Here is a 25,638-nt window from a genome sequence, read left to right on the forward strand (position 1 = left end):
CGGGCTCTGCACTCAGCACTAGAGTCTGCTTTGGGTCCTGTCTCCCGCTCTCTGCCCCTCCCCCACTTCTCACACATGCACACATGCACGTGCGCACACTCTCTCTCTCTTTCAAAAATAAACAAATGTTAAAAATTTTTAACAAAAAGTAAATAAGAAAAACACTTTTTTAAAACAAATTCCTAAAATTCGCTCACCTCAATCTCTCTGATGGTTCCCCACAGTAGTGAGAATAGAGTCTAAACTCCCTGCCTTGATGACAAGGCTCAATCTGCACCGGGACTCCTGCCTGGCCACACCACATAACACAACTTCCACAACTTCCCAGTTCCGCTGCCCATTCCTTTCGGTTCCAAAGGACACCAATACCATGGCCACCTGTGAGAATTCGTGCTCCCTGCGCCTTCTGCCTGAAAGATTCTTCCACAAGTTCCTTCAGCCTGGCTGTCTCAACCGCCAGGGCTTATATACCTGTATGTTCTCTTCCTTCCTCCCCAACTAGCAGTTACACCCCACAAAGATGCTATGCTGGCCAGACGGTAAGCACCTGATGGTTATTTGTGAAATAAATGGACATGTGTGGGGTTTTGTGTACACAGCCATCACTCAAGATTTCTGAAGGCTCCAATCTGACCACAGCTATGCAAGACCTGGGGAGGGGATGGAATATTCTGGCAAGAAAGATAGATGGGTCCTGACTTCCCTAACCTGGAAAAGCAATGAGAACAGGAGTGTGTCTATAAGGTTATAAAAGAAACCCGCATGCAAACATGCATTTTTGTTATATTTTCTTTTCACTACTCAAAACAAAGTTCTGCCCCTTATTTAATTTTTACTTCTCAAAACAGACTGCTGATGACAAAACGTGTATAAACATATTTTCTTTGTTACCTCTGAACGGATTGCTATATTCATCAATTCATGCACAAAAGAATATCAAGCGAGAAAGAACCCAAAAGCTTACCAAAATTATACATTTCATTTCTAGGGGTTTTTCCCAATGTCAGCATTACAGTTTACATAAATGAAAAATGTTTTGCAATGGATTCTGAGGCATGAATATTAGTATAAATTCTGAGGGCCACAGTCAAACAAAAATGCAAACTTATCCCCAAAGGAGAACTATACTGTTGAGAAACTTGTTTTTTATTCTTTAAGATGTGGTTTATTCAGAGTGCAGATACATAGGGAGGAAGGGTTTCTAAGGACAGAACTTGTCCTGGGTACAAGGGTGCAGCAAATATGTGGAGAATACAACTCTATTCACACCTACTGAAACTTACGCCTTTAATGCGTACCTGAAAACAGTGAAGAGAGCCACATGGCTACAAAAAAGCAAAATAATGGCTCACAACCATCTCTCAGTGAGCTTTTATTTAGTCATTCTACCTTCTCATTCTTTTAAAAAGTTACCGCGTGGAAAGGGGCACCTGGGTGGCTCAGCGGGTTACGCTTCCGATTCTTGATTTCCGCTCAGGTCATGATCTCATGGTTTGTGGGTTTGAGCCCTGTGTCGGGATTCTCTCTCTCCCCTTCACTCTCGGCCCCTTCCCTCCTTCTTGTAATAAATAAACATCATCAGCTAAATAAATAGTTATCATTGGTAAACAAGTGTCTTAAGGCTTCACATCCTTTGTCTGTCCCCCCAAGAGGGCCACTGCTGGCCACAGGCCACATACCTTGCAGCCGCTATGAGTCCTGGTCTTCATCAGGGGCGTAGTGGTGCACAGCTCGATGGCCTCGGGCTCGTGGAAGATGACTGCGGGGAGGGGGTCCTTCTTCAGTGTCAGGACATTCAATTTAGACTTCAGCATGGTCTGAAAGTGCTGACAAGTGAGAGAAACAAACAAACAAATAAATACAGAGACCGACTACAGTGAAGTTTTTTGGAGTGGGACGTGGTGTGGCTCTACGTCAAACCCAATAGCAGAATCTTTGTTTTATTAGCTCTGTTTTACTAGGGACGGTCAAGAGACACTTAGTAAAATGAAGAGGGGAAACTGTCACTAAGGTGACATTGTGGGAGACAGCCAACCCCCACCCAGAGACCACAGGGACACGGGGTAGCGGTAGAATCACCCAACACCTTGTTCTGGGAAGTTCTTCCACGGTGATATGTCGAGATAGAATCCTAGAGCTTTCATGCATGCTGACCTCACCCAGTTAAGTGAAGATGTTCAGAAAAGAATGTGGTCAGAACTATTTTGGGGAACAGTCTAGAACTAATGAAAATGGAGAAGAACTGATGAAAAAGAAGACAAGAATCGCGCTCTTTGCCTTCCCCATCTCTGCCATGCACTGGCTGTAGAACTTTAGCAAAGTCACTACTTTTCAACAGACCATTTTATCTTCTGGAGTCTAGGTAAATCCCTATTCCACATGCAGTTCCTATTGGCACCGGTTTTGAAATATAACCAGAATCCATCTCCATTTAATCACTGCGATGGATACACCCAGCCTTGCCCCCATCTTTGGCTACCGTAGCAGCTGGTCCTACCACACCCAGCCTTGCCCCAGTGCAGAGTACTACTTCAGGAGAGCCAGAGGGAGCCTTCTAACCTCAAATCACAGCTACGTCATCCCCCTGGTAAGACTCTCTCAAACCTTCCCTTCTCCTTGAAGAAATATTCCAAGTCCTTGCCTTGGCCTTGAAACCCACACACAATTCAGGGCCCTCTGCCTCTCTAACCTCGTCTCCCACTCTTCACCCTCCCTCTCACTTGGATCCCACCACAGTGGCTTCTTTAATCTTCTGAGGATAAGGCGACGACACGTGGGCCTTGGAATCTCTCAACATGCGCCTCCGGTTCTAGTATCTGCATCCCTTGCTTCTGTATCTTCCTGAGGACCTTGATCAAATGTCACCTTATGAGACAGTCCTTCTTTATCAACATTATCTAAAATTGCACGTGCGCGCGTGTGTATGCGCGCACGCGCGCGCACACACACACAGATGGCTTCATGCACCATCACAACAGGATCTCCATGCTTGGTTTAATGCTCTTGGGTTAATGTCATGATCTTGAAATTGATCTTTGAGCTCGTGTTTTGTAAGCTGAGTCCAATGAGACAGTAGAGCACATGCGTGAGTACAGGAGATACACACAACATGTGCATCCCCTGATGCCTAGGAATTAACGAGATGCCAAGTGAGTACCAGGCAAGCATGTTGCATCTACGGCTCAGTAAGCAGTGTCTTGGCAGCCCCAGGGGGCCATGCCTTGGAAGGAGAACTCGCTGCAAATGCAGAAGAAAGTCAGTTGTATTTTAACAAACATGAATGATCAAGGAATGCTGGCATATCCCTTTCATTTGTGGGACTTTCCTGTAATAGGCAACTGAAAATGACAATGGAAATGATAACAGAGAAGAAGGACAGGGAGAGCAGCCACAGCTCCTTCTTCCTTCAGACCCTCCTCACTAATCGGCAAACTAAAAGTAAAGCGTCGGGAGAACGTGCAGTTTTAGAAATGAAACCGGGGCGCCTGGGTGGCTCAGTCGGGGAAGCAACTGACTTCGGATTTCAGCTCAGGTCATGACGTGGCGGTCTGTGGGCTGGAGCATCATGGTGGGCTCTGTGCTGACCGCATGGAGCCTGCCTGGGATTGCCTCTCTCTGCTCTTCCCCCGCTCGTGTGTGCACGCTTTCTCTCTCCTTCTCTCCCTCTCTCTCTCTCTCAAAACAAACAAATTAATTAGTTAATTAATTAATAAAAAGAAATGAGACGGGGTAGCTGGGCAGCTCAAGTCAGTTGAGTGTCTGACTCTTGATTTCAGCCCAGGTTTTGATTTCAGATCCCAGGGTCTTTGGACTGAGCCCCATGTTGGGCTCTGCAATGAACATGGAGCCTGCTTCAGATTCTCTCTCTCTCTCTCCCCCCAGCCCCTCCCCCACTCATAGGTGCACATTCTCTCTCAATAAATAAATAAATAAATAAATAAATAAAAACAGGTGAGTTAGCTCTGTAGCATAGTTTCACTGCTCTGATAAGAACAGAATTCAGACGCCCATATGAACCCAGAAGTGCAAACTGTGACATTTCAATGATTCCACCCCCATACCTGTATTTAAAATGGGCATTGCACAATATAGTGATGAATGGTAGATTCATGTTAATAATCTAAATGTTGAATTTCTCTTTATTCAGAACAGCATTAAACAACAAAAGCAGCCAACCAAACCAAACAGGAAAAAAAATGCCATGACTCTGGCAGAGACAGATTCATGGATGAAAGTGAAATGTTTTCTGTTTCAGTACCTGTAACGGCAGTTTTCTCTACTTTTTTGAATACAGGACACTGCTTTTTCATTTTGCCCTGGGCCTCAGACTATGTAACCAACTCCACACATATATAATCATCACTGTCTATCCCCTTCCTCTGCTTGATCATTCTCATCACTACTTATCACCACTACAAAATTATGTATTTTCTTTACCTTATTTTCTGTCTTCTTCCATTAGAATATAATTGCCATCAGGGCAGAAACTGTTTTATTCAATGAAGTATCCCAAGAGTCTACAGCAGTTTCATGGGTCCACACAGAACCTACTAGAACTCCCAACTGGCCACTGGCCACACTGATGGTCATTTTTATGTATCAACTTGCCTAGGCTACTATGCTGTTATCCGACGAGACGCTAATCCAGATGTCGTTGTGAAGGTCTTCTGTAGGTGTGACTGAAATCCATAATCATTTGAGTTGCAGACCCATCCCAGATAAGCTGGGTGGACTTAATTCAATCAATTGAAAGAACTTACCAGGTGAGGTGAGGCTTCCCGGAGGAGGAATAATTTCTACCTGTGGGTGGCAGCTTCAATCCATGCCCAGGAGTTCTAGCCTTCCTGATGGTAGAAGAAATGGCTCAAGGCTCCCAGACTTGCCTCTCCAGCCTCCACAACTGCACAGTCCGGTTCCTTGAATAAGTCTTGAGCCATTTCTCCTATTAGTGCCCTCTCTGACTTCACCCTGATGAATACAGCCACCTTTCAGGATACAAAGTTTCCAGCTCTGATACTTCTTCAAGTGGGAAAGACATTTGCCCTCATATTTCTCAGTGAATATTGACTTGTATTTTTTAAAAACATAAGGGCCGGGGCGCCTGAGTGGCTCAGTCGGGGTTAAGCATCCAACTCTTGATTTCCCCTCAGGTCATGATCTCATGGTCCGGGAGTTCGAGTCCTGAGTCGGGCTCTGCACTGACAGCATGGAGCCTGCTTGGGATTCTCTCCCCACTCCCACCCCTGCCCTTTTCCCATTGGCATGCACGCTTTTTCTCAAAATAAATAAATAAAAAGAAAAAACACAAGGGCAAATTTTCAAATTAACCTGGAAGTTTCTGTCTTTGTTCTTAATTGATTCCAGCCAACATCTGGGGTTACAAAGAGGGCTGGGAGGAGCACCGCAGACACCTGACAGTGGGAGGAAAAGTTGGTGGCCTTTGTGGGACAGCAACTAAGGCCATATGACGAAGAAGGTAAAGAGAAGAGTGGCTCAGAAGAGGAGGTAATGAGCGAGGACACTGTCCGTGACCGCCATCTTGCTGGGGGCTCTATGAGAAGTACATGAAACCACAGCTCACCTCAGCCGGACTTTGGCCACACAGTAAGTTCCCAAAGATGGCACCAGAGGTAACTCTACTCCCACGAGGGCTGGACAACCACACTGCCCAGAATCTCTGAGATGTCTGCCCGTCCCCACTGTGGGACCAAATGTTATGGCTACTGGTTTAGTCGCTGAGCACAGAGAGAGACTGGAAGCTGCAGACCAGATACAGGCAGCCAAAGAGGCAAGTAAGAGAAGGAAAACAACGTTTTTAAAACCCTAAATTGGGGGCTGGAAGATAACTGAGTTCCAATGCCAACTTCAACACGTGCTGCATAACCTCAACTGCCTATCTCTTCAAAGCCTGGGCGTCTCCAGCCCACCGATCTACCGTGCACACCGTCCCTGAACACCTACACTCACCCAGACACTGTAGCAGGCAGGCACGGCTGGAACAGAAATAAAATGTTAGTCTCTGCTGGAAAGGGTTTCTCGCAGATAGCTGGAGACTGTTAAATCAAATGACAACTGCAAATCTGTATGAGTTCATTGGACTAGCTGCAGAGAGAGAGGCCAAGGCAGTATCTGAATGTGAAAAAGAGAAAATGATTCCTTCTTTAAAAAATTGCATTTTTTTCTTTAATGGCTTTGTCCTCTTTGCCCACAATGAGCGGATGAGGGTAGCGAGGGAAATACAATGTGAATTATCTGATGAGTCACTGAGTCTACAATAATACATCTTTTTACAGAAAATTAACCTAACTGAGAGCCGGTCTTGAAAATCTACGAATGAACGAACAGTAGACGTGTGATTGTAGAGCTGTTTCTGCTAAGAAGACCCTTCTGCCCCCCTTTAAGGAAACGTCTTCACTGCTACGCTGCTTTGTGGAGTGGGGCTGTCCCTGCCCCCTGCCCCTGGGAAAGAATATGTGACACAGGCTGACCGCTGAGTACTGCGTGTCTTTGGCCAAAGGCATTGGTTCAGAGGAAACTCAAGGCTGGCGGAACAGACTCTTCCGGGAGGACTGACTGACTTACAGGGTTGCTAGGCTGGGGTGATGTGAGTAGAAAGCTGCTGCTGACTTCACCTGCCAAGGTCAGCCCGAGAATAAGACCACACAGAGACAAAGAGGGATGAGATATGGAGAGTCACAGATTTGACCTTGCCTTCCCCTGGATCCAGCTGCCTAGCCGACTCAGATTCATCCACGGACTTACTGAGAATGTGCATCAGTACCTTCTCTTCTACGCTTAAGCGAGCTTGAGTGAGGTGTCTGTTCCTTGCAACTTGAAAGGTGTCTCACCAACACAAATTACTTTCTAACAAAAAAAAAAAATCATCTGAGACAATGAAATGGAGCCACTAACAAAATGTTAAAAGGACTTCATAAATGTTAAACTACAGAAGAGAACAGCAACATTATCTTTTAAGGAAAGATAGTGGATCTTTCACTTGGTTATTTGAACAGGCCGAGCCTTAATGATAAAGCACCAGTAATCATCTAAAGGAGGTATTACAGTCCCCAGCTCATTCATGCCTACAATAAAGTCCTGTGAGCTACGGCCGAAATGAGAAGAATTCCAAGTCTTAACAGAGAGCCAAATTGTGTACCTGCACTGACACCAACTCAGGTGGCCAGCTCTCTTGCTGGGTAGTAAAGACAGCTCTATCCGAAGTGCATGGCCTTGGACTTCCTGGGCCTCCGTGTTCTCATCTGTCGTGTCTAAAGGGCTATGCTTTGCCATGTCAAAAATGGCATCATTCGTTCTCTGCATGGATAGACAAGTGCAATACAGACAATGCAACTTAACACACTCCAGGAGCATTAGAAAAAGGCAACAGAAGAGGAATCGAAGAGAGGAGCTTGGAAAAGCCATTGCTCCCAAATGAAAGATGCACAGAGTTCCATAAAGAAAATGTGTTATTCATTCTTCAAGAAGGGAAGTGAACAGGGTTGTAGAAAATTAGGGCACTGCCCCGGACAAATTAGACAAAGCTCGGCCTTCTGCACTGGGTGCGTTATGTGCAATCCTAAAATAGAGCCTCTAAATCAAGCCCCATTATGCGGATGGGGTAATTGCCATGTCCTGTATAATTTTACAGTTGGCGCTTCCTACTCCTATTCAGACATTAATCTCTGACAGTTTAGCCGGCAAGTATTTACATATTTTACCAATTCAAATCGGGTGTATCTCACCTTTGTATTGACTCTGTATCCAAAATATAAAGCATCTTTTGAAGGCAAATCCTGCTTCCTCTTTCTCTGAGATAACGGGAACACTATCCTCACTCAAATTAAAGAAAAGGCATTAAGGCTTTAATCCCTGGTTCATCCTTGCATTGTGAAGGCTGGCAAAAAACGGTCACTTTTAACTTGCAAATGACTGATTCAGTAATGCCTTAATCAAGCTTCAGAAATATTGCAAATGCTCTCCTTAAGAGAACCACAAGGAACAAGGGGATGAATCAAATAAATGAAAAACTTGAGTACCCCAAACAAATGTTAATTTGTGACAGCGTGCAAAAATCAGTAGCGCTTTTACATTCTGCTCACAACCACACTTCATTTTATTACTCGGGGGGTATGTAAGAATTAATTAAACTTAGTTGTAGTTTCCTTACATTTTATATCATTTATTTGTTAAAAAGGTATACTCAAGCCCCAAATATTAGAAAAGGAGCCATTGCAATACTCCATTCTGACCTTTAATAAGATCTCACTTACCATTTTTAACATAAACTGTTATATTTCTGCTATTAAACATCTATTCAAAAAAAAAAACAAAAAAACAAGAAGACTATTTTCCTGTTAAATAAACAGCAAATGATTTGTTATATGATTAAGAGGAAATAGATGAATGAACAAAAGAAAATTTTACTTAAATTCAATTTTCATTTAAACATGTTCCAGTGCAAAAGATTTTGTTTGTCGTTTCTGTCCTTTTTAAAAAGTAGAACGGGTTGGATAATCTCCTCCAAATCTAGCAAGCATATACAAAATCGCGTTCTGTCACTCAAGGATTAACTTTTTTTTAATGCAAAGAAAGACCTATAGCAATCTGGCATTCACCTTCTTGCTGCAAAATGTCCCTAGTAACTGCCTTATTGAAAAAAGTTCCAACTTAATTTTAAAGGCCAAACTCCAGACACTCCTAAATTTAAAAGGTTGTCTGTATCTGTTAAAAGTGATAGCTATTATTAAACTCACTGAAAATACTCATGTTCGCACACCCATATTTATTCATGCAGTTTTAATTATGGAAGCATTTCTTTTGAACATCACAGATTCTCTCAAGAGATTATGTGGGAGAGGCACCGAAATAACTCCATGCCCACAGAGAATGCAGAAAGGCCCCAAGGCTTATGGAGAGCTCACTGGGGAGAAGACTTCAACACATACACACAAGAACGAAGGTCAGAAAGGGTGACACATAAGTATGCTACTATAAGCATCTGACGGTATATGTGACATGGTTTAATATCATCTGATATTATATCATGATATAGTACATAAAGGTATACGATACACAGTAAAGCAATGACTAAAATAACAAACCAATGAGTTACGTGCACTAATAGCAAAGATAAAACAGAATCACAAAAAAGGAGGCAGAAAGAGAGGACAAAGTTAACAACAACAAAAAACACAGATGAGACAAAGAGAAAATAAATCATAAGATTTTAAATACTTAAAATCTATAAAAGTGATACCCTAATAAAAAAAAAAAAAAGAAGGTAGATACAGTGAGCTTTGATGAAGACGGCCTGATAGGTGGCCTACAAGAAATTTACTCAAAATATGAAGAATCAAATACAACTAATAGGCCACAAGGGATAGACCAAAACTACAAAGATGGTCAGTGATGTCAAGCCCACTCTCTCCAAAAGTGGTAGACTACATAGATAGAAAAGCAGAAAGAATCTATAAAATTCGAGTAACACCACCAACAATAGACATGATTGACATTTCTAGACCTCTCTACCCGAAAACAAAATTCAAGGGTATATAAAACACTTACCAAAACAGACCAGATGCAGGGCCATAAGTTAAAAAAAAAACAAAAACACCTCAGTAAATTTAGGAATCATATTCTACCAAGAAAAATCAACAGAAAGATTCTCTGTAACGTTTTCAAATACACAGAAACTAGCACAGTTCCAAATAACCCATAAGTCAAAGAATACATCAAAAGGCAACACAGGAAGTACTGTGAACTAAATTGAAATGAAAACATAACATATCAAAAACTCTGAGATGCCACTAAAACATACGTAAGGTGAATTTTACAGCACAAAATGCTTTAGGTAATAACTAAAGTAGAAAACTCAACCTTAAAAAAAAGGAAGAATAAATAGAGTAAATGAAACCCCAAGCAGAAGATACCAAACAGTAAAGATCAGAGGAGAAGTCAATGAAATATAACGCAGAAAACCAATAATCAATAGAACTGGAAAGCCTATCCGCAAGTTCACTCATTCTTCCTTTGTCGCTGCTGCGTCTGCCAATGAGCTCATTAAAGGTAGTGCTCAGCTCTGTTACTCTGTTATTGTTTTTCTTCCAAGTCTTGTTTTCCTTTGCACTTTCATTTGATTCTTTCTTTGCCGAAACTCCCCATATGTTCATGCATGTTCTCCACTCACCCCCCCCCCACTGGAGCCTTTAAATATTCATCAGTTATTTTAAATCCCATTTCAGAGTCATCTCTGAGCCTGGTTCTGTTAACGGCTTTGTCTCCTCACGATGGATTGTTTTTCTCCTGACTTTTCATATGTCTCCTATTTTCCTACGGAGTTCTGGACATCATGCGCGGTAATGTGGGGCAGCAATAGATTTTATACCTGAAACTGACCACATCCCTCTGCTCTGGCATTTGGTGTGGTGTGCCAAGTCAATCTCACCTGGAATTGGTTCGGCTTCGGGTTTTATTGCCACACCACAGATTCCCAGTCCTCTAGAATTACCCTGTCTTTAGGACGGGGATCTGCCTTGCTGGCAGGTGCTTCTCGACATTCCTGTTCTATCCGCAGCTTGCAGACTTCTCTGTACAGCTGGGATGCACAGAATATCACCCTCCTCATTCTCTGCCTGCCCCCAGAGGCTAATGGCTACAACTGCTTGATACCAGGTGCTTTCTAGCCTGGGAACGTACTGGGGGAAGGGCAGGGAGGGTTCTTCCCTCTTGTTCTACTCAGTCTTAGGCAGGTCCTGGATCCCACAGTCTTGGGAGTCAGGCTTTCTCAGTAACTTGTCTTTCCTCCCTGCTGTTGAGACCAGTACTTGTCTGGATCCAGGGCTCTTTGCTGCCTTTCCTCCAGATGCAGAAAGATTTTTTTCTTTTCCTCTCTGCAAGTCACAAGGAGTCTTCACCTATGCTCTTAGAGTGCGGGATGTTTCACCCTCCCCCAGCTGTGCCCAGCTGTGAAGTCTTGTGTTCCTTAGAAGAAGAGGTCAGGTGCCCTGTGAGTGGCAGCCACAGCCCTTCCCCAGGCCTGTACCATCAAAGGAGGCTTGCTCTGGCCTCTAGCCTGGCTGTTGATCATTCTCGTGAGTCTCCCTGGTAGTCTATTTAGAAAGGTCTATGAGTTAATGTGAACTCCCCTTGGGCGAAGAGTAACCATGGGCTCTTCCCTCTTATGCTAGCCCACAACTGACCTTTAAAAATTTGTTAATAATGTTAGCTGAATTTTTCTTACTCTCTTGCCTTACAAGCCATATCCTTCAATCTCCATTCGAAGTGAGCCATAACTTATGTGGTCTCTTTCCTTGGAGGGCTTGTTTCCTATATATTTCAGACCAGTTGGGTGTACTATGACCCTGACTCTTGGATGGGCTCAAGGGAAGGTTTGATTTCATAAATAATCTGGCTTTTTCTTGTTAATAGGGTGGTAAGTAATGCTATTGTAGCTGTCGTTATCGCAGGCAGAAGCCAGAGTCAAATTTATATTTTTAATCAACCACACCTAAGTGCACCAAAGAATGCTTTGTATTTGGAAGATCACGTAAAATGTCATGATGGACATATGAGCATTATCCATAATTTCCACAGGTCCTTTCTCCCAAACCCTGTTTTTGTTTCCAGCTCAGATATTTATGTCTGCACAGATGCTGACTGCTATCTGGTTGTGACTACTCTTAGCTTCCTCTCTCCCTTCTCAGGCTCCCTTCTCTCCCTTCTCTTATATCTCTGCCTCATGCTCCCTCACAAGTAACTGGGAACACAAACCCTGAAACTCTCTGTAGGAGGAACTGCTACCCAGAAATGCAGAATATTAAGAATAGGAGCAACCTTCCAGACAACCTGGTCTGATTCCCTCATGTCACAGATGAAGAAACAGAAGCCCAGGAAAGTGAAGTGACTTGTCCAAAGTGCCCCGAAGCTGCACGCTTCAAAAAGAGCCAGGCCCAGAAGCCCAGTCACGTCAGGACTGGTTCAGTCCTCACCTAGGCTGCCATCCTGAATCACCTCCACACCTGTCGAGAGCTGATAAAGTTGCTGCTATATCATCTTTTAAAACTGCATAATAGATTTAATTTTATAATCAATAGCATAAGGCATGGAATGAAAGGTTTAAAATCAGAAAATCTTAGGTTCAGTCTTGAGTCCAAATGTATGACTCATCATAAAACAGGACCAATAATTGATATAAATGTGTGTGTGTGTGTGTGTGTGTGTGTGTGTGTGTGTGAGAGAGAGAGAGAGAGAGAGACGGATCTCACCTCACATCAAGTGCCAAAGGAACTTGACAAGGACTATCTCATTTACCTTCTAATAACATTCTGAAAAAAAACAGGGCAGATTCACTGTAAAGCACTTTGATGTCAAGGCCTTGATTCTCTAACATATCCTGCAACACTCCCCCTTCCCCCGCCATGATGTACATTAAATACCTAGAAGAGTAACCGGCACACGTACACACATGTACACACACACACACACACACACACACAATCTTTATTCTTCTCCCTATCTTCTGCCATTTACATTTAGACAATCACTTTAAAATATCTGGAAGCACATATACAAAAGTATTCACAGCAGCCACTTCCAGGTTCTTGGATTGTGTGTAATTTTTTTTCTCGTCTTTCCTTTGTTCTCTTTCCTTTTGCTAATTTTCATTTTCCACCATGCAAAATGCCAACTGCTATTAATTTTCTGGAAAGTTTAATGCAAGTTATTTGCGATGAGATGGTAGATGAGGCACAGATCAAGTGGATGTCTGACCATATCCTTTTTGAGGCACGCACGCGCATGGGTGAAGGCAGCCTCTAAATCCCAGGCCAAAGCAAGTGAACAGCTAGAAACACCCTAAGTACTTGTCTTTTCTCCAAAGCAATAAATGAGGGCACCCAGCAGGGAATATAAACAAAACAGCATCAATATACTTTTAAGAGAACAAAAAGAAACAATGTAAGATTTGGGCACCAAACCAAATGTTAGGAGTTTAAGATTCCAAAGACTGTGTCTCCTATTTGCGCCAAGGGAATTCATTGGTTCCCTGAGTACAGCCCCAGGGACACCTTTATGTTCTGATTTGAAATGGTTGTTTTATGGTGTCCGTGAACACCCCACTCATCAGAGCAGATACGCGTTATGAACATACATATACTTACATGCACGCTCCTTTGTTTTTATTTTTCCCTAGACAAAATTCCTCTGCAGGACTGGGTTTTGGTTGATGCAGGACTGAACATTATCTTGGCAGGTTGGAAAGAAACTAAAAATAATTTTGTCCCCAGGCTTCAAATGGTCGGGACGGGACCATGCCAGGGACTGGGCAAGCCAGAGGTGGCTTTGATCAGGGCTCAGTAGAGAGCACTCTGCTGTAGTCACAGAGGACAGGGAATTCATTTGCCATCCACGATATCTTCAGAAGAGTTGTTTTTTAAAAAAGCAAAAAGCTGCCCATATCAAGGGAGATAGCTCTTACATTCTGTTGGCGTTCCTCCCAATTATGATCACATCTAGAAAGGCTTTCCTGAACTCCCTACCTCCCAAGTAAGAACAAACTTTTTGGCCTGCTTTATGCCTGAGCTGAGCTTTGTACAATAATCAGGATTTTCATGCCATGTGTAGCACCTGAATTACTGTTTACCTGTTGTCTCTTTGTATCCCTTGTCCCTAGCTAAGTGCTTGACACAGAGCAGCTATGAAATAAATGCTTAATGCATAAACAAATAATTAAGTGAAGAAAAACAACATTATTCCTTCAAACTTAACACATGCCTGGGTCATACTTCTCATCTTCGCTCATCGCCTTCCAGTCCTTGATTCCATGCTGCCTCCCGCTACCATCAGCCAAATGGCTCCTCTGTGAAAATCACCTTGGCAATGAGCTCCAATCCGGGTCCACAACTAGACAAACATCGAACCTCACTAGCCGGAAGCTGACAACTCTCAGCCTCAAGTACCATGACTAATGGCCCCAAATGAGTCCACTGAAATCATGCAAATCCATTAAAGTTCCTTGGAAAGGAAGGGGTCTGTGCCTGCAGCCCCACATAAGAGAGGTAGGCCATCTCCTAGGTCCATCTGACCACGCCACAACAGCAGAAGAGGCTCATTCCGACCCAATCCTGGCAGAGACGGCAAACCATTTCAATGAGGAAAATGACCCCCTTTTGAGTTACAGCCAAAAGGGCCAAACATCTGAGGATGGGCTTCTCTTTCGTCCTCCAAATGGCTTAAGAATGGAATGTCCTTTGTAAACCCAGGGAACCCACAGGCAAATGTCAACTATTAATCAATGTAGCATACGTGGGAGAGCAAGCAAGGAGTAGGAAGAAAAAAAGAGAGGCAGGGACAACCATTTGGAAAAGCCTTTGTCAAAAAAGAGAAAAGAAAAAGACAAGAAAGGGTACTGCTTCTCTAGAGCTGCGACAACAAAGTACCAAAACCTGGTGGCTTAAAACAACAGAAACCTGTTGTCTAATAGGTCTGGCATCTAGAAGTCCAAAATCAAGGGGTCAGCAGGGCCATGCTCTCTGATGGGTCTAGACTAAAGGCCTTCTAGTCCTGATGGGAATCTGTAGCCCTGTGCGCCATTCCTTGGCTTGTAGATGGACAACCTCAGGCACATGGCTGCCTTCTCTCTGTACCTTTACATCATCTTCCCTCTGTGTGTGTCTTTTCTGAGTCCAAATTTCTAAGGACACCATATTGGATTAGGTCCCATGCTAATGACCTCATTTTAATTTGATTACCTCTGTAAAGACCATTTCTAAATAAGATCATATTCTGAAGCACTGAGGGTTAGGACTTCATCTTCATCTTTTAGTGGTGGGGAAGTGGGTGCATAATTCAGCCACTGACAAAATGGAAAGGTACACACCATGTGGGTTCTCCAAGATCATAAGCTTAAAGCACAGCCATTTCACTGGACAGTCAATATTTTTTGGTGCACCTGACCCCAAGATAATGTTAAATTTCTCAGGACAAGGCCTGAGTCTTGTGGGCAAGACCTGGGCTGGGCCTGTCTGAGTTTAGTGAACCAGAATCTGACTCTCAGCTGCTTGGTCACAAAACGCCAATGGTTCAATAAGCACCCCAGGCCATCACCAGGAACAGATCTACGTTGTAATCAGTCTGTTGGTTTCCTAAGAGTTCTTGAAGGCCAATCTCACCTGACACGTGTCAGCTTTCATTACCAGCTTGTGTCTTACCTGCTCTGACCTCCTTTGAATTGGAACATAATAAAGAACACACCTCTTAAATCCTAGTGCTGGTTTATTCAGCCATTTATTCTTTAATCCTCTTATTTACCGAGTTGGGGACTCTCCTGAGTGCACTGTATTGAATACGACAGGCACGTTTCCTGTCTTCATGGGGCTGAACTTCAACCAAGGAAACTGACAATGAGAAAGTAAGAGTTCCCCGTTTCAAACAAAAGCCATTCTTCACCTTTCTTCTGACTAGTTTAGTCATTAAGTGCTAAGGAAGCCTACAGCTTATGCTCTTAGTGCTCTTCCCTTAGCCCTCAGGCCTCCCACTTCTGACTTCCTCCATCAGCGGAAGTCACCACCTACTTCTCTCTGCTTGGGTTTTTTTCCCAAAGCCACGGAAGAAGTTTTAGGCAGCAGATCAGCAGCCCCGGAATCTCCAATCAACAAATGATGGAGCGTAAGGGTACAAATACCCCAGCCTCCCAGGCCCGCAAGTGGTTTAATTTGTTGGGGTTTGGCTTTGGTCCTGGACTTTTACATTTCTGAGGATCTCCCCACAATATTGAGCACTGGTCACACGTGGTAGCTGGCTTGACAATATTCCCTTCGTTGGCTTCCTCTCCTTCCCTGCTCCCCAACAGTTTCCTTCCCTTTCCTAAAGGCTACTTGGCACTTAAATCCTTACCTCGGAGTCTATTTCTGGAAGAACCCAAACTGAGATAAAACCTAATTCCCCTTAGTCCATTTTCATTCAATTCACTAAATACCAGTTACAGGCACACTATAGGTACATGATAGTACGTATCTAACAAGCTCACAGTCAGGTATGAGAAAAGAGGCATCATACAGCCCGTTAACTACACTGCAGACATACAAATAAAATGTCTCTAAGTGTATAAAAAGGGAACGATTCACTTTGCTGGGATTGGATTGGCCTTGACATTATGGAAGAGAAGATAACACATCCGGGCTGAAGTAAAGCAGTGTTTCTCAAAGTTGTTTACACTACCTCTCCCTCTAAGAATGCTTTTTAGACATTTTTTCCCTAATTCCCTCCCCCACCACCATGAAATTTTAATACCACAGATATACTGTGTATCTGTTTATGTTCTGTGGTATAGATATTCCCATTATTAATATCTAACATTCACCTCCCTCCAAGAACTAATGTTTGCCTCCTTTGAAAATGTATGAAAAAAGGTGTGTGGGGGGGTGGACAGTACAGGTAAAGAAATACTTTGAGAGATGTCAAAAGATATGAAAGTGAATAGCTTATAGAAGCAAAGGTAAGTGGTCTAATCTGGTCTGTGGTAAATTAAAGATGGCTGCAAATTCTTTGACACTCCTCACCTCAAGAGGAGAGATCTATGTCCCTTCCAGTAGCCTTTAAAAGATAGGCAGCTTCTAGCTATTGTTCTGACAACACTAAATCTTGGAATCCAGCTGCTATGCTGTGAGGAAGCTCGAACAGCCCCATGGAGAGGTGCACGTGGAGAACGGGACAACTATGCTCAGCTCCTAGCTGACACCCAGCACCAATTTGCCAGCCATATGTGTCAGCCATCTAGAAGTGGCTTCTTTAGCCTCAGGTGAGCTGCCTCAGCTGACCCCACAGAGTCCTGACCAAGTTGCAGATTTGTGAACAAAATAAATGACTGGTACTGTTTTCTACAGCTAATGTTTGAGGTGATTTCTTACACAGCAATAAATAAACACAATATCATGCTTACAGACATTATTTAAAGCTCCCAAATCTCACAGCAAAGTCATTACGAGTTCAGCCACATCACAATCTTAACCAGGCGTCACTCACTGCTGACTGTGTCACATACAGAGAAACTCAAGCAAACACTGGGTGAACAAAGAGTTTTTGAGTGAGTGAGTCACTAACAGCATCACAAGCCATACTTTCCTTATCAAATATAACTTTTTATTATTTTAATCTGTTCTTGTTTATCAGTCAATTAGCTTGTCAATAAAAAGTATCAGAACTCTCTGTGAACATTACTGTATTTCCAAGAAACAAGAAGACATTTAATAAATACTTCCAAATACTAAAGAAAAACAAGTCAGCCCTAAAGAGTAATTTAGGGCAGAATCAAGTGGAAAGTATTTTGCAAATGCATCTGTTCCCACTCCCATCCTACAGGACACCATGATGAAGGACAAGGGAGAGGCGTTGAAGTCAGCGATTCTAACACAATCTCACCCCCATGCCACACCCGCCCCTCTCTGAGGACCACTGGTTTCAAACAAATTTTCTTTTGATTTAAAACCAATATGGCCATTACTTAGCACTGCTTCCACTTACCACCTTCAGTCAAATTTGACCTAAACACCCAATATGATGATTCAGAGTTACTCGAAAAGATATTTTTTACAGTACTAACATGAATAATTGTACTATTACAATGGCATGACACGTAAGACCCACATTTCATTCATTTTCTCTCTCAGGAAATAGATCCAGACGGACTTTGCTGTATTTGCAGCCACAAAGGTAAGTTCGGGAAAGCTGGGTGCAGTGTCTCCCATAAAATCTTCTACTGACGCCAAACTGGACTTTCTGCAATTGCTTCAGATGGATCTCACTATCCCCATGCCTGCCGCCTTCAATTATCTGCCTGAAGTACAACACGGGATCCCTGTGCTTATTCCAAAACGTGACATCTATCAAAGCTACAAATTCAAAACAGGTGCCTATTTAGCGTGCAAATTTAGAACAACTTTATATTTCCTTAGTTGCATTCAACATGCTCATAAAATCTGAATTTTTGCAGTTTCAGCCAAAGTGCCTACAACCCTTTTTTTCCTCAAAGATAATTAGCAAATTAAATTACAAACAAGAAGGATAAAGAAACTTGACTTTCCACCAGCCAGTGGGCTTGGTAAACAACCTCAGGTCTATGTCCAAGTGTACATTAATTGGTTCCATTTGGCTCAGAGCTTCCCTGCCTTGTCTCAACTCACAGTCACACAGCCAGGAGACTTAGCCCCGGGGGCATATGATTCTCAGTTCCTGGATTCAGCACACATTCCCAACACAGCTTGCAATATATGTTGTTTCTATTAGGTAACCAGGCCCTGAAAGTCAAAGCCTGTATCCCAGCAAGTTTCAAGAGGTCTAGTGGACACTGATAGTGCTAATGATACTTAATCACATGAGATCTTTTCCTATCACATACAGATTAGCCATGCCTAACTTCAACAATGCTTGATGGGTATCTTCATCTACTTTGCCATTCGTTGCCATTAATGTTTTTTCAGCCCTATCATGATAAAGAGAGGATGCATGAATGTGGGAGTTTACGTAACCTCCCCAAGCTGGAGTTTGCTCCTCTGCAGATGAAGACAGTTATAGAACCTATACTTCATAGGGCTTCCTAAGGATTAACTGAGTCAAACAGGCAGGGCAGCTAGCATGGTCCCAACAAGGGCCAAGAGCTGCAGATATCAGCCACTGTTGTAATGCAAATCACTACTACACAATACTAGGATTGTTATTTTATTCTTCCTTTGGTTTTGTTTTTATTTTTGGCCTCTCATTCTCTCAGTGCTTCATCATGTGACTTCTTCTCTTCCTTGCTATACTGATTTCAACATTTATTTTTTTCATCTCTCTGAAACACCATATGACCTATCTCCACTAGTGACCTATTTATTGATGGATGAATTCTGAAGACTGCTGTTTTTGAGTTTAATAAGAAAAGGATTCACATGAAAAGATATTAAAATGCCCAAGTCAAAATGTCCCAAAGTGGGTTCCTCGTCTTCTCCAGGGTCCCTCCCCAGGAATGGTCTCCTCTCTTGAAGGTGCCCATCTCAGCCCCAACATCAATGCAAAGGTCAAAGTCAAAGACCAGGACTGTGTTTCTACTTTTCCCTCTTTCTTTTTCTTTCTTCCTTTTTCTGTTTTAACTTTTCCCTGTTTCTTAAACTGCATATCCACTGAATCAAAATATGCAGCCAATTCTTTTTTCTCAAGTCTTCCATACTATGCTTTTATATTATCAGAAGCTAAGGGAAAAAAGTAGAGCTTCCTCAGGGCGCCTGGGTGGCTCAGCAGGTTAAGCGTCTGACTCTTGATTTTGGCTCCGGTCATGATCTCACTATTGGTGAGTTCAAGCCCCAAACTGGGCTCTGTGCTGACAGCGTGGTGGAGCCTGCTTGGGATTCTCTGTCTCCCTCTTTCTCTGCCTCTCCCCTGTTCTCTCTCTCTGTCTTTCCCTCTCTCAAAAATAAGTAAATAAATATTTTTAATAGAATTTCCTCTACTTGAGGTGATGATGAATCTATGCTGTGATTCCCCTGCTCACAGTTTTCTATCCTCAGGATAATGAGCACAGCAGAACCATAACATCAAAGAGGGGAAGTCATTCCGTAGCTGAGCATGATGGGCCAGGTCTTGGGTTATACTCTTCTGGCAGTCATTAGTCCTTGGTAGCCCAAATCCATGAACTGATGACCTCAAGGTATTTTTTGTTTGTTTGTTTCAAGTTTTTTATTTAAATTCCAGTTAGTTGACATATAGTGTAATATTTGGTTCAGAGGTGGAATTTAGTGATTCCTCTCTTACATATAATACATAGTGCTCATCAAAAGTGCCCTCCTTAATCCATCACCCATTTACCCCATCCCCCTATCCACCTCGCCTCCAGCAAACTTCAGTTTGTTCTCTACAGTTAAGAGCCTGTTTTATGGTCTGCCTCTCTTTCTCCCCACTCTGATCATGTTTTGTTTCTTAAATTACATATATGAGTGAAACCATATGGTATTTGTCTTTGACTGACTTATTTTGCTTAGCATAATACACTCTAGCTCCATCCACATCATTGCAATGGCAAGATTTCATTCTTTCTGATGGCTGAGTAGTATTCCTGTGTGTGTGTGTGTGTGTGTGTGTGTGTGTGTGTGTATCCATTCATCAGTCTATGGACATTTGGGGTCTTTCCATAATCTGGATACTGTTGATAATGCTACTGTAAATATCAGGTATATGTGTCCCTTCAAAAGAGTATTTTTGTATCCTTTGGGTAAATATCTAGTAGTGCAATTTCTGGATTGTAGGGTAGTTCTACGTTTAACTTTCTGAGAAACCTCCAAACTGTTTTCCAGAATGGCTGCTCTAGTTTGCATTCCCATCAGCAGTGTAAGAGGGTTCCCCTTCTCCACATCCTCACCAACATGTTTTGTTTCCTGTGTTGTTAATTTTAGTTATTCTGACAGGTGTGAGGTGATATCTCATTGTAGTTTTGATTTATATTTCCCTGATAATGAGTTATCCTAAAAGAAAGAATAAGAAAAGGTCATGGTCAGGATCTAATCCAAACAGATATAAATAATATGCCTGATCCAGAATTGAAAAACAATGACCATAATAAGGCTATTAACTGGGCTTGAGAAAAGCATACAAGACACCAAGCAGTCCCTTACCATAGAGATAAAAGACCTGAAAACTAGTCAGGCCAAAATAAAACTACTGTAACTGAGATGCAAAACCAACTGAATGTAATAACCACAAGGATGGAAGAAGCAAAGGAATGAATAAGTTATATAGAAGATAAAATCATGGGAAATAACGAAACTGAAAAGAAGAGGAAAAGAAAACTATTGGATCATGAACATACACTTAGGGAACACAGCGACTCAAGGTATCTCGATTCAACAGTGGCTTTAAAAAGTTTTAGCTCATTTTCTTCAAATATTTTTCTTAAATAAAAATAATACTGGGGCACTTGGATGGCTCAGTCAGTTAAGCATCCAATTTCGGCTCAGATCATGATCTCACAGTTCATGGGTTTGAGCCCCATGTCAGGCTCTGCGTTGACAGCTCAGAGCCTGAAGCCTGCTTCAGATTCTGTGTCTCCCTCTCTCTCTGTCCCCCCTCCTCCATTTGCTCTCTCTCTCTCTCTCTCTCTCAAAAATACTTAAATATTTTTAAAAAATTAATACAGGGAATGATTTTTTCTTTGTTGATTGTTCTATATTCTCATCTTTAATTTTTACTGAGTACCTATCTTTCTCATTTACTCAAACCCTCCTTGAAAGCATGCCCTAAACCACATGGTTGATTTCCTATAACTGGCCAAGATAAAAACATCCTGTTCATTTATTGTGTATATTTATTAATTATATTCAATTTAATATTTTTCATTGTTAACAAAAGCATTTTGAATTGCCCAAACTGAAATTAATCTTTACTGTTTCCATTTCAAATATATAGAGCCAAACTATGTGCTTGGGACTATGGGGGTCTAAACATTCAGAGAAGGAACGACCTCTTGTGCTCTGGAGGCATCAGAAAAAGATGTGAAAGATAGGTGGAGCCATGTATGTGCACTGAGCCAAAGTCAAGAGAGGATGGGATGGCAGGACACGTGCATCGACCATATAAAGAGTGGAGCTAGTTCAGGGTGGGTTCAACTTGACTTTATAGAGATTAAGTCCCAACCCAAAGCTATACCCTCTCTGTAAAGGTCAGATGTGAAAACCCTGTCCAAGGAAATTGCATGCAATCCCTCCAACCTCTAGCTATTTATACACTCTCCCCTCTGGTTTTCATGTGTTTGGAAGAAGAGAGTGAAAATCCACCTTCCTTAGTCCCAAGGCCTTTAGCAACCTCTCCACCCCAGCGTCCTGTTCTGCCTCTCCCTAGCCTAAGGCAGGTGCCCCACCCGACTCACTCAGGGAAGGTTTGCAAATCCTGGGTTTCCAAGAAACTGAGGCAAAAGGGACTGGAACTGGCCCAAGAATGGCTGGTCCTTGACAAGGCCCTTGGAAGGACTTCCACAAGGAGCCTGCATACTGGGGATCCTCTTGGCTTCTTCTCACCACCAGCCCTTCAGAAATGGAGCGACTTCATTTCCGTCTCTTCTAAGACATTCACAGAAGTCTGTGCTCCTCAAGCTGCTGATCTTATGTCCCATTAGGAAAATGCTTTTCATTCAAAGCTATAAAGTCAAACTGTGTAAATGCAGTGATGAACAGGAAACACCAAAGAGAGAGAAGGTGGGGGAGACAAACAACTCAAAAGGAAGTTTTAAGTAAAAACAAACAAACAAACAAAAAAAAACAACCCTTAAATTTTTATACCATTTATACACAGGCGATAACATCCCTTTAAAAAAAAACAAAGGAATCGTTCTCATTACCAATCTATTAGAAATCATATTTTCCCTTTAACACAACATTATTCTAAAACTCAATCATGCAAGATTCCCAGATTTTTTTAAAACTCTCCTAAAAGCAAAGGTCACTAGATACAAAGTAAATGCCAGATTTTATCTGGCTGCAAGAGAACACAGTCTGCTGAGCTGATTTAAGCAAAGGCAGCTGTGTGTAGGTCATTTGTTTGTCCTGGACTTAGCCCTGGATAGAGCGGCACAAAGCCACAAAAGAGGCTGGACCCTTCTTGACCACGAGGACCTTTGCTCAGAAACAGCCCCATCTCTCTGGACTCACTTTGTCTCTCTTCTTCTCAACAAAGCCCCTCATAAGACATGCTCCCACCCCCAGCGTAAGCCCAAATCTGCACCTAACACAAGAGCCAGGTCCAAAGGACTGGATAAATCGGTAGTTCTAATAAATGCCAATAATCCACCCATATGTACTTTGTAGGTGTGTTTCAAATCTGAAGTCTCCTTTCTTTTTTAAATCTCTGCTTTATCATCTTTTGTGAAAAGTTCAAATGACCTAATTTGATCTGACGTCCCATAAAACTGTGACTGACATTTAGAATAATACACCTTAGGCAATGCATAGAACAGAGGTGCCTCTTGACTCATCCAAGATTAAATTACGTTCAATAACATTTCAAGGGTTGTAAATATTGTAGTTTATTGGAAATGAGCAACCCATCCCACACTATAACTTGTGTGCATAGAAGAGGCATTAGATAAATAATTATTGCTTAATAATTAGCACTAATACTATGCTTGCAGTGTAATAGAATGAAGTTTGGGGGGGGGGGGATGGTCTCCAAAATGTCAATGTTAGCAAAAAGATTTAAATAGCCAGCACCAGTTTTCAAAGTGTGGCCCCCTAACTTGCAGCATCCACATCACCTGGGAACTCACTGGAACTGAAGGTTGCCATGTTAACCCACCCCCAGATCTGTTGAATCGGAAACTCTGCAATGAAACCAAACTGGGTCATCTGCCTTCTGGCAGCCCCTCCAGGTGATTCTGACTCACGCTAATATTTGAGAGTCACAAGACTAAAGGGAAGTCTTATGTACAAGAAATCCTCTGATCGGGGCCTTGAAGGTCAGAGATAACAGGATGTTAAGACAAGGCCAAGGACAAGAAGTAAAAGGCAGCTGAAAGAAGCAACCCTTATATTTGGGAACCAGCAGGTAGTCTAGGTTGGCTGAAATACATGGTACAAAAAGGTGAACACAGAAGATGATGCTGGGAAACAGTAGATATGGGTCAGGTCAGAAAATACAATACTGTATTCTGCAGGCCATGAGAAGTCCATGAGAATTGGGGGTAAGGGTCGGGCAAGGCCAAGCTATCCATCAGCAAGTATCTTGGGAAATCAGATTTGCTACCTCATTATAAATAAGAAAAGATAACAGTGAAGCCAGAAACTGATGCTTTAGCCCCAAATACTCTTACAAGGAAAGCATCTCCACTGGTAATCAAAGGATTCCAATTCATAATTATAATATCCTTAGCAACTTACATTTATAAGTCATGAACCACTGCACTGCAATCAAACAGCTCAGAAATGAAATTCTGCTTTATTTCTCGCTGTAAACATTACCAGAGATTGCTTACTTAAATGATGAAGACAAGAAATGGAGCAAGCATCACTGATGTGAACAGATTACTTTTTGTTATGAAAATTAATAACCATCTGAATTTGCCTAGGGCAAGGAGACTGAATGCCACAGTTAAAAGTAATATGAAAGGCTCCGAAAAGTGAACAGTGGAGTGACCTCAGGACATCTATTTAAAATCTTCAGTTCTCAGAGGCCATTGTCCACAGCTCCACCTTGAACATCCAACTCTCGGGCTATGATCATTTATTTTTTCAGCTCACTCCTATGAATATATGGGACTTCCGCCATCTTGGGAACCAGACAGGGATCTCAATCCATCCATCCACCACCTGTCGCCTATGACCCACCCCTCTCCTATCCTCAGCCTTCCTTGCCCAACCCAGCACCCCAGGTCAATCCTCATTAACTATTTCCATCATTCACCTTGATGCCCACTTCATCAAACTCCCTTGGAAAACCACCTTTCCGTTCAAATCAAGGCTGCTTGCACAGAGATGCATATGGCTAGAAAACCCCACAAGATCAAGCTGGTTGGTCTCACGTGAAGTTCACGACCATAACCCCCAAGAGGGCACGTCAAGGTGCTCAGCATTCTCTCTGTGCTTCATTAATTATTTCCTCTCACACTGTCTTATGTGACTGTACTTTCTATCTCTTCCCCATCCCCATTCTCAGCTTAGGGCCTTGCTTTTTGTTATGGGCTGAACATTGCTCTCCCCCCATAAGAACCTCTGGAACCTGTGGATATAACCTTACTTGTAAACAGCGTGTTTGCAGATGTAATTAAGTGAAAGTGAGGTTACACGGGATTAGGGTGGGTCTTACCCCAATGCTGGTGTCCTTCCAAGAAGGCGGAAATTTAGACTTACACAGGAGTATGTCATGTGACAAGAGGGTTGGCATTTGGAGCGATACCTCTATAAGTCAAGAAATGTCAGGGATATTGCCAGCAACCACCAGAAGCTAGGGAAGGGAAGAGGCATGGAATAGATTCTCCATCAGAACCATCAAGAGAATCCAACCCTGCTGATACCTGGATTTCAGGCTTCTAGCCTCCAAAGTTGTGTGGGAACAAGTTATTGTTTTAAGCCACTTGTACCTGTTAATTTTATATGTCAACATGACTGGGCTGTGAGGTGCCCAGATAGCTGGTCAAACACTACTCTGTGTTCCTGTGAGGGTGTTTCAAGAAGAGGAGAACATTTTTATCAGCATACCAAGTAAAGCACACTATTCTCTCCAATATGCGTGAGCCTTGTCCAATCAGTTGAAGACTTTTTTCTTTTTTGACTTTATTTTTATTTATTCTGAGAGAAATAGAGAGCAAGCAGGGGAGGGATGGAATCCCAAGCAGGTTCCCTGCCATCAGTGCAGCGCCCAATGTGGGGCTTGAACTCATGAACTGTGAGATCACGAAGTGAGCCTAAATCACGAGTCAGACGCTCCACCGTCTGAGCCACTCAGGTGCCCGAAGACTTTAACAGAACAAAAAGACCGACCCTCTCTCAGGTTAGAGAGAATTGCTCCTGTCTGACTGTCTCAAGCTAGACTATTGATCTTTTCTTATGTTTGGACCCTGACCAAAACATCAGCTGTTCTTGGGTCCTGAGCCTACCCATTTCAGACTAGAACTTATACCATCGGCTT

The 25,638-nt window shown here is 42.6% G+C and overlaps 1 protein-coding gene across 3 annotated transcripts in view; it reads right to left on the reverse strand.

The window, feature by feature from the left end:
• PID1 (phosphotyrosine interaction domain containing 1) overlaps window positions 1-25,638 on the reverse strand; it is a 229,392-nt gene that overhangs the window by 121,203 nt on the left and 82,551 nt on the right. For all 3 annotated transcript variants that reach the window (XM_077761337.1, XM_077761336.1, XM_077761338.1), the window contains exon 2: window positions 1,680-1,826. In XM_077761337.1, coding sequence (XP_077617463.1) covers window positions 1,680-1,826 — 147 coding nt within the window. The remainder of the gene's footprint in view (window positions 1-1,679; window positions 1,827-25,638) is intronic.

This window comes from Crocuta crocuta, unplaced genomic scaffold (assembly GCF_008692635.1).
Source record: "Crocuta crocuta isolate KB4526 unplaced genomic scaffold, BGI_CrCroc_1.0 scaffold516, whole genome shotgun sequence".
In the NCBI taxonomy this organism is placed as follows: domain Eukaryota; kingdom Metazoa; phylum Chordata; class Mammalia; order Carnivora; family Hyaenidae; genus Crocuta; species Crocuta crocuta.